The sequence below is a fragment of the Pleurodeles waltl genome, chromosome 12 (assembly GCF_031143425.1).
Source record: "Pleurodeles waltl isolate 20211129_DDA chromosome 12, aPleWal1.hap1.20221129, whole genome shotgun sequence".
NCBI lineage: Eukaryota > Metazoa > Chordata > Amphibia > Caudata > Salamandridae > Pleurodeles > Pleurodeles waltl.
In genome coordinates, this window is record NC_090451.1 from 155,277,590 (window position 1) to 155,289,829 (window position 12,240).

Below are 12,240 nucleotides of genomic sequence, written 5' to 3' on the forward strand. Positions count from 1 at the left end.
GGGCCCCTCTGACTGCCTCTAAAATGTCCCTTATGAGAGGCAAAGGATAACGATCTTTAATAGTTATTTTATTCAGGCCTCGAAAATCCAGGCAAGGGCGAAGATCCTTTGTCTTCTTGGGTACGAAAAAGAGAGGAGCCCCGGCCGGAGAAGACGATGGAACAATAAGACCACTTTGAATATTTTCATCCAAATACTCGTTTAATACTTCCTTTTCAGTTTCCGTGAGGGAATACATCCTGCCAAAAGGAACGATAGTGCCAGGTTCCAAGGTAATAGCACAATCGTAATCTCGATGTGGAGGTAACACAGGTTTGGAAGGTTTTTGGAAGACATCTTGAAAATCCAAATAGTGTTCAGGAACTCCTTGGACTGTATTTATGGTCGAACCGGTAGTACCCTCCGTGATTATTGATCTCTTAGGCGACCAATACTTGTCTGAAGCAAAACAGTGCTCGTGACAGAACTGTGAAGACAAGGAAACCGTCCGGGTAGCCCAGTTCACATATGGATTATGTCTGATGAACCACGGGATTCCAAGAACGATGGTATGGTTGGGGGAAGTTATAAGATCAAAGGAGATGTGTTCCTGATGGTTACTGATCTGTAGATTCAACATCAGGGTAGTTGTATCCACTGGACCCGATGATATCAAAGATCCATCCACCGTGTGTACTTGTTCTGGAATCTCCTTAGGTTGTATGGGAACTTGTTGAGTGGTGGCCCACTTCTTATCCATATAAATACCACTAGCTCCACAATCTAGTAGTGCCATAGTCTTCTCTTGGCGGCCATCAGTTAATTGTAACATTACTGGTAAAATGAACAAGGATGTGGTATTTTCATTGAAAGAACTGATGGAAGGTATAGCTGCTAATCCCGTCCCCTCCCTTCTTACAGAGGACGGGAAGCGGCGTTTCCCGATGGCCTTGATGGACGTACTGGACAGGTACGCAGTATGTGGCCGGCAGAACCGCAGTATAAACACAAACCCTTCTTTCGTCTTTGTTCTCGTTCGCTAGCGGAGAGAGGGCCTCGAGTTGTATCCACCTGCATGGGTTCTCCTTCGGTGTCTCTGACAGGAGGGCGAGGTTCCTCAGAACGATGCGGAAAAACTCGTGAGGTGCTTGGTTGAAAAGACCCTCTGCTCTTTCTCTTCTCTACTCTCCGTTCCTGAAGGCGATACTCGATGGAGAGGGCTTGATCCATCAGGCCACAAAGATCTTCCACTCTGGTGGAATGTACTAGTTCGTCTTTGATTTCTTCTTTGAGTCCTCTACGAAACAAAGTCACCAAAGTACGTTCCACCCAGGTGGTCTCTGCCGCTAGTTGACGAAAGCGTGTAATGTATTGAAGGACATCTTGTGAACCTTGATGAATATCGCATAAGGCCTCTTCCGCTGAAGCCTCCAATCCCGGACGACTAAACATCAGCTTGAAGCGGTTCACAAAGGCGGAATAATCCGACAATACCGGATCGTTAGATGATACCATCGGGGTTGCCCAGGCCAAGGCAGGACCAGATAAGGCACTAATGAGATAACCCACCTTTGTTCTGTCATGGGAGAATTGGGTGGGTCGGAAGGCGAAGTACACTGTTAAGGAATCAAGGAACTCACGCAGCTTGGTTGGTTCACCCGAAAAACGATGGGTAGAGGCGGAGAGCGTCGGGACATCACCACTGCGGAAAGCCAAAGCCTGTCGCAGCGCAGCATTCTCACTGCGTAGTTGCTGTAATTCTTGAGCTTGTTGCTGAATTGTAGTTAGCAGAGCTTGATCCGGATCCGCAGCAGCTACCACAGTGTCTTCCATGGTGTTAGAAGACGTCGGGATGGTTTGGCGCTGCAATCTGTCACGACTCACGTGCTGCTTGCTCCTGGAGTTTGCAGATCTTGAGGCGTGGATCTTGAGAGCTCGACTTTGGCCCAAAAAGGGGCGACTCTTTCTGGTAGCCACGGTGCTGTAGGCAAAGGAAACGCCAAGGACAGACCGTGACCGTGAGAAAGTAGCGCCAGAGGGAAAAAACCCCTTCAGAAGAAGAGGAAAAAACCTCCAAGAAGATTTGCAGAGGATTCCTGGAACAAGAACAGAGGAACAGGAATCAAAGGAACTGACGTAAAAATACAGAAATGGCGAAATCCAGAGCAAAAGGCTAGGAAATCAGGAGCGAGGACACTAACTGAAACAGAGAGTGTTGCAGCGCAAAGAGGAAAAGAAAACACCACCCTTAAATACCATAAAACAGGAAGTGACCCACAGGAAGAAAAAGGACACCATCTTGGATAGGGAAAAGTAGATAGAATAGACTGGAGCAGAAACCATAGAGAATAGGGAAGGAGGAATGCTGGGAAGACAAGGGTAACCTGGGAAGGGGAAAAGACATAAAGGACAGAGTAAGAAACAGACCCAAAAAAGGAAGAAGACAGAAAAAAGAAGAAAAGGAGCCCAAACAGGTAAGAGGGGTCAGGAGACCCCAACAAGACGGAGGGAGAGAGCAGCGCGAGGCCCCAAGTAAGCCCTGGGGCCTCGTAGGGTGCAGGAAAGGCTCGGGGCGCGCCGCGTCTTAAAGACGCGAAGCGCGGCCCGAGCCGAACGCGCGGCTTGTGCCGAACGCTCGGCTCGCGCGGTGCGGCGCGACAGGTTTGGGGCCTGTCAAAATGGGTTAGTTTTAAATCTACAACTTTTAAAAATAGAAAAAAGTGAAAATTGCAGTTTTAAAACTGCACAGACAGTACACGAGTAGGCCCACAGTCATGTTTGCGCTGTTGCTCTAGTGGTGGCGCAACGTGTGTTGCAGTACACTGTGTACACTTTGCAACTTTTACCAGGGATTTACTAGTAAGTTAAATATGTCAATTAGGAGCACAGCTAATTTTGCCATGTTTTAGGGGGCAGAGTACATGCACTGTGCACTGGACAGCAGTTTCCCGCAGAGAGAGCCAGGGTGAGCTTTAGCATTGGTGGCATCCAATATGACGATCCTTGTTGGTGCACCCCTCCAATGGCCTCCTCCTTTAAGGATTCTCTCACTGCTACCCTCACAGTGGTGCCCCTCATCTATCCTTAGCCCCTCTGTCATATTTATATATTTTATAGCTCTCCTCATCCCAATGTGGACTTCCAGCGCTTTACAGCACAACATATTATACAGAGACAATGAGTTGTTCAAGTTTGTTAGTCAACCAATAGGAAATTTTACTTGACAATGAGGGCTACAAGTTGTAGAAGTCAGAGGTCTCCCATAAAAGTAGGCATTATAGGTTGAGAGTGCTTGGTCTGGAAAAAAGAAGAGGCAGATGAATTAAGTTTTTATGCTGCTCAGTGGCCAAAGTTGCGGTGCTGTAGCATGTAAAAATGAGAGCAAAATAGTACCATATATATCAAAATATGGCTCTATTGCTCTCACCTCTAGTGTTGGTGTACTTTAAGATGCCTTGTGCCATTGCACATACCCTTGCACCATAGTGCAAGGGTGTTTGAGTGATGTCAAGTTTAGGTTTTGCCCTGGAAGAGCACCCTTCCTGTGCAAAATTCTGTTTGACAAAGTTTAATACTTCACCACTTTCTATATATGCTGTATGGTGGAGCACATATGCAGAGTTCAAAGGTGTGGAGAAAATACATATTTTTTCAAACTTTACGCCTCCATCAAGGACGTGTGATTTTTGTTTATGCCCATCACTATCTACCAGAGCTAGTAGATAGGAAGTAGCATCAAAATCTATGGGTGAGTGCATGAGAATGTCCATATAGCAGCAATGATATGCCTCCTTGACATAAAGTAGCGCATAGTGCTACTTTGTGTTACTTTAGGGCTACTGTCAAGTGCAATGTAGGATTAGTGCACGAAAGGAAGCTCAAGACAACACTTTGCATCAAGTTTACATCACTTTTGTGATGCACACCAGGTGCAAACTATTATTAAATCTGCCCCATAAATGTAACACATTGTTTGGGGTGTCAAACCAATAACATTGTATACTATCCACAGGAACATTTTTTGCAAACTTAGAATGATAAAAGATTAAAGGGAAAACAAACAGTAAGGATTTAAACATATGCCTTTCAATTTGCATGCAGCACTTTAATGCCAGCTCAAATCTCAACATGCTACATTAAAAGGATTGTTACTTCTGAACTCCAAGTAACCAGAGGATCTCTGTGACAAGTGCAATAACCCACTAAACTGCCTACATAAAATACTAATCTGTGATCTGTATGTCACATGTCGTACTTCACTGTAAAACATTAAACCTCCATGCTACTATAGCCTGAGTCAAAACCATGACTACATGACCGGGCAAATACCAGATCTCTCCTTCAAGTGCATTAACCGCCAAAGTTATTAAGCCGTTTAATTACCCCTGAAAAATCCTACTCACACAAAGATCTTTATGACTTTTCTTATCTTTGTTCAGCCTGTCATGCAGAGTGCACCGCCTTGACCTTAGCACTCAGTGTGACGGCAAACCAGCATTGGGCAGAGTCCAAAAATAACAATAAAAGTGCGCAAAAGTAGGTGTGACCACGCAAAAAGGGACATTTTCCAGCAGTTATTAGGTGGTTGGATGACGTCGACATACAAGAAACAGGGGAACATATGGACAGGTTAGAAGTAGGCATCGTATCTCCCCTGATAAGCAGAGAAAGACAAGAATGCAACAGCTACCTTAATTTACTCAAGGCTGCTCTTAAAAGCTGGATAAGATGTTTACAGAAAAAAACTCTAGCAGACTTTATGCTCCAAAGTTGCTCCTCGGGGGGGGCTTCCAAAAACACATGGGTACTTCGACATCAAGCAGATGGAGTCTTGGTCAGAGGTGTAGTAACTGGAAATGGGCGACAGTTGTTCTCCAGGTAAAAATGAATCATAACAGACCTGACAGAAGCATATGACCTTCCAATTGATCCATTCCAGATGTAGGGCTCCATAAGGGGTTCAAAGCAAGAACAATGTGGATTGGGGGGGAGGCATAGAACCTGATGTGCAAGAATTGATACAAATCCTTTTTGCATCGGGCGAAAGTCACAAACTAGTGACTCAATTTATAGACAACTCTGCTCAATGATGAGTAACAAACTATCAGATCTAAGAAGAGAATAGGAATTTATCCTGAGGCAGGCACTGACAGACAGCCCTATATGACTCCTAAAAGAATCAAGAAAATGTTTAACATGACAACAGTACAGTCTGATGAAGGTGTAGGATATTTTCACATGGTATAGGAATGGCCATTAGTAGTCACTTCCGGACAGAGGTAACGGATCATCTCACTGAAACCGTGGATAGAAAGGACATGTGCACTCCTTTCAGCTCCCATGCCAGTGCTCAAAGAAGGTCAGGAATAGATTCCTGGACCTTGCATCACCTCTGGGAAAACAACCATAACCAAAGCATGGAAGTCCAGATAGTGAGTTACTGTGACAAAACAGACAAAGAGAGAGAGAGTGTTGCACTGCATAGGGAAGGGAAGGACAGCGAAAGCAATTAGTAATCAGGACGAGGTGCTAGCTGACATCCAAATGCCTTGCACCCGAGTACCAAGGGCCTTGATTCCTGGGCACACCGGAGGTAAAGCAGTAATCCCGAAATGGTAAAAGGTCATAGGGTTGATAGGTAACAGTGTAACTAGAACACTGGACAGCAGCAGAACACAGAGCCAATCCTTCCTACATTGACGACTAAGACAACACTCCTCTGGCGGCCTTGAGGCACTGACACCACTGAACAGATGTTAGGGAATAAATGTTAAGACGTTTAAGCAAATACCTTGCATCACAACCCCGCACGTTCAGATTTTTTTTTCTTTTATTTGGATATTTCTTACATGTGCTAACGTTTTATCTTATTATATACGATAGTCCTTAAATGAATGTGTACAAGCGGATCACAAAAGCAGAATATCTGTACATTATGACTAGTTAACATGCTATCTCATGTGTGTAAAAATCTATGCATTATCAGTTTAAGACTGTTTACCTTAAAAACTGAACACAAATCTATTGAAAACTCAACAGGCGTTAGAGTAAGGTTTTCCTATTCGGTGTGGTTTTGGGAAAGGGGCACCTTTCACTCTTCCCAGAATGCATTATGGTGCCTCTAGCTACATAAAATTGGCCAGGCACAACCTCCAGAGGGTTGTTCTGACATGAAACTTGGTAGTGTATTTCCCCACCAGACATTTAATGGAACTTGAAGAAATAGAAGAGAATGAAGAAGCAGAGCTATCCGAGTCCTCTGTTGCCAGTATACAACCACATCCTGGCATCCTTACATATGCAAAGACCTTTGTGATCAGTTAATGGTCCCCATGACAACAGATGCACAGCAAGTGTACGCAAACTGTGCAACTGCTCCCATATTTCCAGTCATACAAAACCAATGAATATAGTGTTGGAAACATTTCAAACACACAAAAAATGAATACAAAGGGGCTGCATTGACCATATGCCGTTGGACGTCATTTACAAGGACAGGCCTGAAGGCATCAGCTTTGATTGCTGGTACTTCAAGGCTAAGCCTATAACTGCTTCCACTCACAGGGGCCTGTTCATTGGGAGTAGTGAGGGTATCCCCCCCAAGACTGCAGGGTCAGGGTGAACAGACAAACGGGTTCTCCCCATTTCAGGGCGCACCAAACGATTTCCCTGAGAACAACATTTGCAATTTGAGGGAAAAGTAAGGGTCAGAGGCCACACAACCCTTGCTGCAGTACCTGCCTGGCACACTTTAGGCCCATTCTCCCTTCCTGCAGAGCTGGTTTTGCAATATTGCTGCCTTGCGTCATGACTTGCGGCAATTCCCTCTCCCAGAAAGGCCTACGTGCAAGGATTGATAAGTATGATGAGTTCAACATTGTGGGAGATTATTGTTATTTTTTTAATTTCAAACAAAGGGGCAAATGCCAGTGGAGCACTGTTTCACCACCAAGGTATTAAGGACTCTGACGAGGAAGAACTCTACATATAGTCATTAAGAATTACCAGCAGGTAATTGGGCCACTCACATTTTCTCTCAGAAAGAACTGCAGATAAACAGGGTATCTGCACCCATCTGCTCAACCCTCTTTCATTATCTCACTTTTGGACTTCACTAGTCACAGAGGGGCGTTTACAGCTGTAGTGTAGGGCCTCAGACCAACAATTCCTATTCATACATTTTTTTTTTTTTAAACCCCACAAAGTTCCTATTAAAGGTTGGAAAAAGCTGAACAATACTGGTCATTGTCACGCAGTACCAGCACTTTTCACAAGGGGTCGTGACTGGGGCCCCTGTTGGGCGGGATGGGGGTCTCACAGGGGCACCTGGTGAACAGAGTCCATCTTGTGAGAACACAAAGGTGAGCGGAAACTCTCCCTGAGCAGGTTCGTATTTGTAAAGCGGGTACGCGGTCAATGGGCCGGTATCTCAGTTGCAGCTGTGGGCCGCTTTCATGGGCAGCACATTGGCCGCTGTTCAGATGCACCCAGAGTCCCAGTGGGGGGCGTCAGCCATCTTACTGGAGGTAGATAGGACTCTATTCCTTCCCTTTTACCAAGGGGGAAGAGGTGTCATTCTCAGTCCCTCCCTGGGCTGGCCCATTATGTATGCAGTTTGGGCGAAGGTCCGCGACCGTATGGAGCTCGAGGGGCCAGAGCAGAAACCATACCTAGGCCCCTGAGCAAAAGCGCGCCGGATGGGGCACGCAAACAAAGAAGAGGTGGGGGGACTGGAAGCAGTCTCCCCGTAAAGCAAGCACCCTGCGCCCCCCGTTTCCGGCCTGCCACGAGTTGGGCACTGGGAGGAAACAGAAAATGGGGGGCAAAGAAGGAGCGATGGCCCAATGGGGTCAAAAGCATTTGTTAAATATCCCCAACATGCCCCGAAGGCAGAAGTGGGGCTTAAAAAGGGGCTGCCCGGCACAGACCCCCTATTCATATCCAGGGCGGCCAGGCAGCAACTCAAAAGGACACATAGGATTTCACAGAAGTAGCAGCAGAGGATTTCACGGAAGGGCGGCAGGAGACGGCACATCGACGGAGCAACCCGTCATCACGAGCAGGAAGCAGCCGATGACCGGAGGCCCCCAAAGAGCCGAAGACTGTATCTCATTTGTCAGGTACCCCAAGGGGGGGTGGCGCTCGATAATACCGGAAGGAGCAGCACTGGGGCAACCCCTTTACTAATCCAGCGCCGCAGGGACAATTCCTTTCTGAACCCAAAGCAACCACACCACCCCCGGTATGCGCGGCGGTTGATGCCATCGCCCACTGGTCCCAAGATCGGGGAAAATCACCCGCAACACTATGTCGCATTTGTGGGCAACGTCACAGGCGCTCGGAAACAACAAGAAGGAGCGGCACTGGGGCAATCCATTGTTTAATCCAGCGTCGCCCCAAGGCTGACACACAGCCCCTACCTGATGGGGATCCAAGGCCACTGACAGCGGTTTGCGCGGCAGCAAACGCCACCTCCCCCTTGTCCCAAGATCGGGGAAAGACACCAGAACAGAACATTGCAATTGCGAGCCACAACTCAGGCCTCATCAAACAACCGGGCCACCCGCTAAAGCTCATCACGCGGCCCGGCAAAAAACAGTAGAAAGGGGAAAGCAGCGTGGCAAGACCACGCCCCCTCCACAAACACAACGGAGCAATTGCACAGTTCAGCCAATGGCAGCTAGCGTGATAAAGCCAAAAAACTCCAAGACAAACCCCCAGACAAACGACGTTTTAACCAAGTGGCAGCCCACACGGGGGGTAAAATCAAGTAACAAGCGGCAACTTGAACAGTTAATCTGAAGAAAGACTATAAAAAATAAATAAGGGGTGTTTTCTTTTAAAGACAAACAGTGCAAGGAGGATCAGGAGGCCAGGGACAGCCTACTGGGCAATGCGACCTGGTCACAGACAATACCCGAGCCGCGAAAGGCGTTTTGAAGTATCAGCAGCAAGGACAAACAGCTAGGGACATCCCGTAAGGGGTGACGTGACCTGTTTGCAAGCGCAAGTGCAAAACTCAACTGGGGACAGCCCATTTTGGGCGACGTGACCCACGTTTAGAGGAACTAACAGTAACAGGGGACAGCTCACTCAGGGCAACGCGACCCAGTGTACTGGCATTAACACAAGTCAGCATGGAGAACCACGGCGCCACCCTGGAGCTCAACATAGAAGAAATCATCAGGGCAGCAAAGGAAGCCGCGGCAACACACAGCAAGGACTGGATCCTGAACCAAATCAGAGGACTGGGAGCAGTTGAGGGTCAGGCGCAGGAGGAACTCGACAATGACAGGCCAAGCAGCGCTGCCAAAGACGAAGAAGAGACACCTAGCGAGGTGAAAAAGTGTCGGCGGAACACAAGCAGAGGAGAGAAAAAAGGTGACAAGAGAGACGCAGGCGAGCTTCCTGAAGCCGGGGAGCAAGGACCGAGCAAGAGAGCGAAGGAAAATAATGGTGAGCAAATCAGTTTCATTGTCCAAGAATGATTCAAATCAATGGCGCCATTATTATTTGCTAATCCTGGGGAAGCGTGTGCAACAAAGGGGTCCAAGGGTACAGAACCAAAGAGGGACATGGCCAGCAGCGACACCTGGGGGAAGGGATCACAGACAAACAGAGCAGAAGCGCCACGCACACGTTGCCCATCACACGATAAAGGGGATGAGGAGGCTGCAGCCACAAGCACCATGGCTTCACCAACCCAAGTATAGGGCACTGACTCAGATAAGAATGCACGCAGGCAGCACAGCCCATCAGCTGACAGTCTAGCCCCAGACGCTTATACAAGAGGGGGAGCCTAGGGAGACCCTACATGGTAGCAAGAGCACCAAGGCTGGTGAGCATGATACCATTAGGGGTGAAAGAACGAATATGGCATAGGGAATTTATCGACACATTCACTCTATTAGAGATTCAAATCGAAGGCCTAGATTTGACCACAGTGGACAAAAAAAGAGGAAGAGAGGAGCAAAAAAAACAGAGTAAGGAAAGAGAAGAATTTTGACAACTGGCTGGATGCCTTTAGAATCATGGCATGTATAATAGTGGAAAAATACCCACATTGCACAAAAGATTTATGGCTCTATGAATCTAAAATACACAAGGCACAGAGGCAATTTACAGGGGATGCATGGCTAGATTACGACAAAGGTTTCAGGTTAAAAATGCAAGCCCACCCAGACATGGGATGAGGAAGATGTAGCAGGGTACATGCGCAAAATGATGATAGTAAGGGAGGCCAAGAGCTGGGCACATAAGGGTGAATAGCCATTTCGCGGGAGCTACCAGAAGGGAAGACACGAGAAGGTGAAGCACTTCTACAAGTATTGCTGCAATACTCACAGTGGAAAGGGCCACAAACTGGGAAGACAACCACAGCAGTATACTACAAGTTTGACAAGGATGAGTGCACCTGGGGGGCTGCGTGCAAATTCAGACACGTGTGCTCCTCATGCGGGGGGGTCATCCCACAACAGAATGTAAAAGGGGGGAGGAAGCAACCTCAAGAGGGAGAAAGAAAAGAAGAAATAGGCACACCAACACGGTAGCCTGGCTGGGAAGAGAAGTGGAGTTGGCTAGATCCCCCATAAATACAGGCAGATTGAGGCAACTGGCCAACAAATATGACAACAAAAGGGACGCAAGATTGTTATGCGAAGGCTTTGAGCAAGGTTTTAGAATACCTTCTAGTCTGGAAACGCATGCATCAGAACCCAAGAACCTGCGCTCTGCTAAAGAAAACCCAGAAATAGTAAGGGAGAAAATCAACAAGTAGAAGGAACTGGGGAGGGTAGAGGGCCCTATCCAGGGCCCCACCTCACCTGACCTAATCATCTCACCCCTGGGAGTGGTCCCCAAAAAGGAACATGGCAAATTTAGGCTCATTCTCCACCTGTCCTACCCCGAGGGCAGATCAGTAAATGATGGCATTGACCCGGTACACTGCGCGGTGGGGTACGCTTCAGTTGAAGACGCAGTAGATTTACTACGCACAAAAGGGCGAGGCACGCTGATGGTGAAAGCTGACATAGAATCCGCCTTCAGGTTTCTCCCCGTCCACCCGGAGAGCTACCACCTCCTGGGTTTCAAGTTCGAAGGGGAAACTTATTTTGACAAAGCCCTGCCCATTGGAGGATCCATTTCCTGCACATATTTCGAAAAATTCAGCTCATTCCTGGAATGGGCATTACACAAACAACACCCGGAGGGTGGGAAGCTGCACTACTTAGACGATTTCCTATTAGTGCGACAACCCAGCGGCTCAGAGTGTAAAGATTTATTAGAGTCTTTCCAATCCTTAGCAGCAGAATTAGCAGGTCCACTGGCAGAGGACAAAACCACAGGCCCAACAACCAAATTGGTTTTTCTAGGCATAGAACTGGACTCCAAAGCAGGCACGTCCAGCATGCCCCAAGACAAAGTGCAGGACCTACTGAAAGACATACACACTTACTGGGCAAACAGAAGGCCACACTAGGAGAACTACAGGAGTTGATAGGGAAAATTGAACTTTGCTACAAGAGTCATCCCAGTGGGGAAAGTGTTCGCTAGGCGAATTTCACAGTTGACTCGGAGTATGTAATTTACTAGCCCTGGGTATATGGTATACGATTTTACAAGGAACTTATAAGTATATTAAAAACGCCAATCAAGTGGCAGACAATTTTAGCATGTTTTAGGGAGGGAACACACGTTTTTAGCACTGGTTAGCATCAGTAAAGTGCACAGAATCCTAAACGTTAACAAAAATGGGTTCGGAAAAAAGGAGAGGGCGAGGGCAAAAAGTTTGGGGGGGTGATCCTTCCTACAGAAAGGGCAAAGTCCTCCACCCACCCTTCTAACAATTCTTTCAAGTGTGCCCTAAGTCATCCCAGAGTTTGATCCATCTCCAACTCTCTCTTCTACTCATCCTATGTCACAACGCCACCAGTAATCACACAAACCAAAGCCAATGCCCAGTTATCAGCTCCTGCAGCATTTCACACCTGTTCAGCCCTGCAATCAATGTTCATGAGTCTGACCAGATCCAACCCGAGGCAAGAAAAGTCCCCTTGGCAGGGAGTTCTAGCTTTGTGCCAACTGTGGCTTACTTCTAACTGCATTTGTGCCTGGACCCCAAATTAAAAATGTTTTCTTTTGCAGGACTGATCGCACGCAGGTGAGGCCCTTTCAGCAGATCTCACCCGCAGAAGAGAACATTACATGGGCAAACCACAACACAAAGAGTGAGCTCCTCGTAAGAGGGAGATGAGATGGGAG

General features: G+C 47.3%; 1 protein-coding gene across 1 annotated transcript in view; it reads left to right on the forward strand.

Annotated features, from left to right (window-relative positions):
- Nucleotides 1-7,577: 7,577 nt before the first annotated feature.
- The window catches only part of LOC138267904 (arylamine N-acetyltransferase, pineal gland isozyme NAT-10-like), a 64,526-nt gene continuing 59,863 nt past the window's right edge, over nucleotides 7,578-12,240 (forward strand). The window contains exon 1 of the mRNA XM_069217165.1: nucleotides 7,578-9,435. Within this exon, the coding sequence (XP_069073266.1) occupies nucleotides 9,117-9,435 (319 nt within the window). The 5' untranslated portion in view covers nucleotides 7,578-9,116. The remainder of the gene's footprint in view (nucleotides 9,436-12,240) is intronic.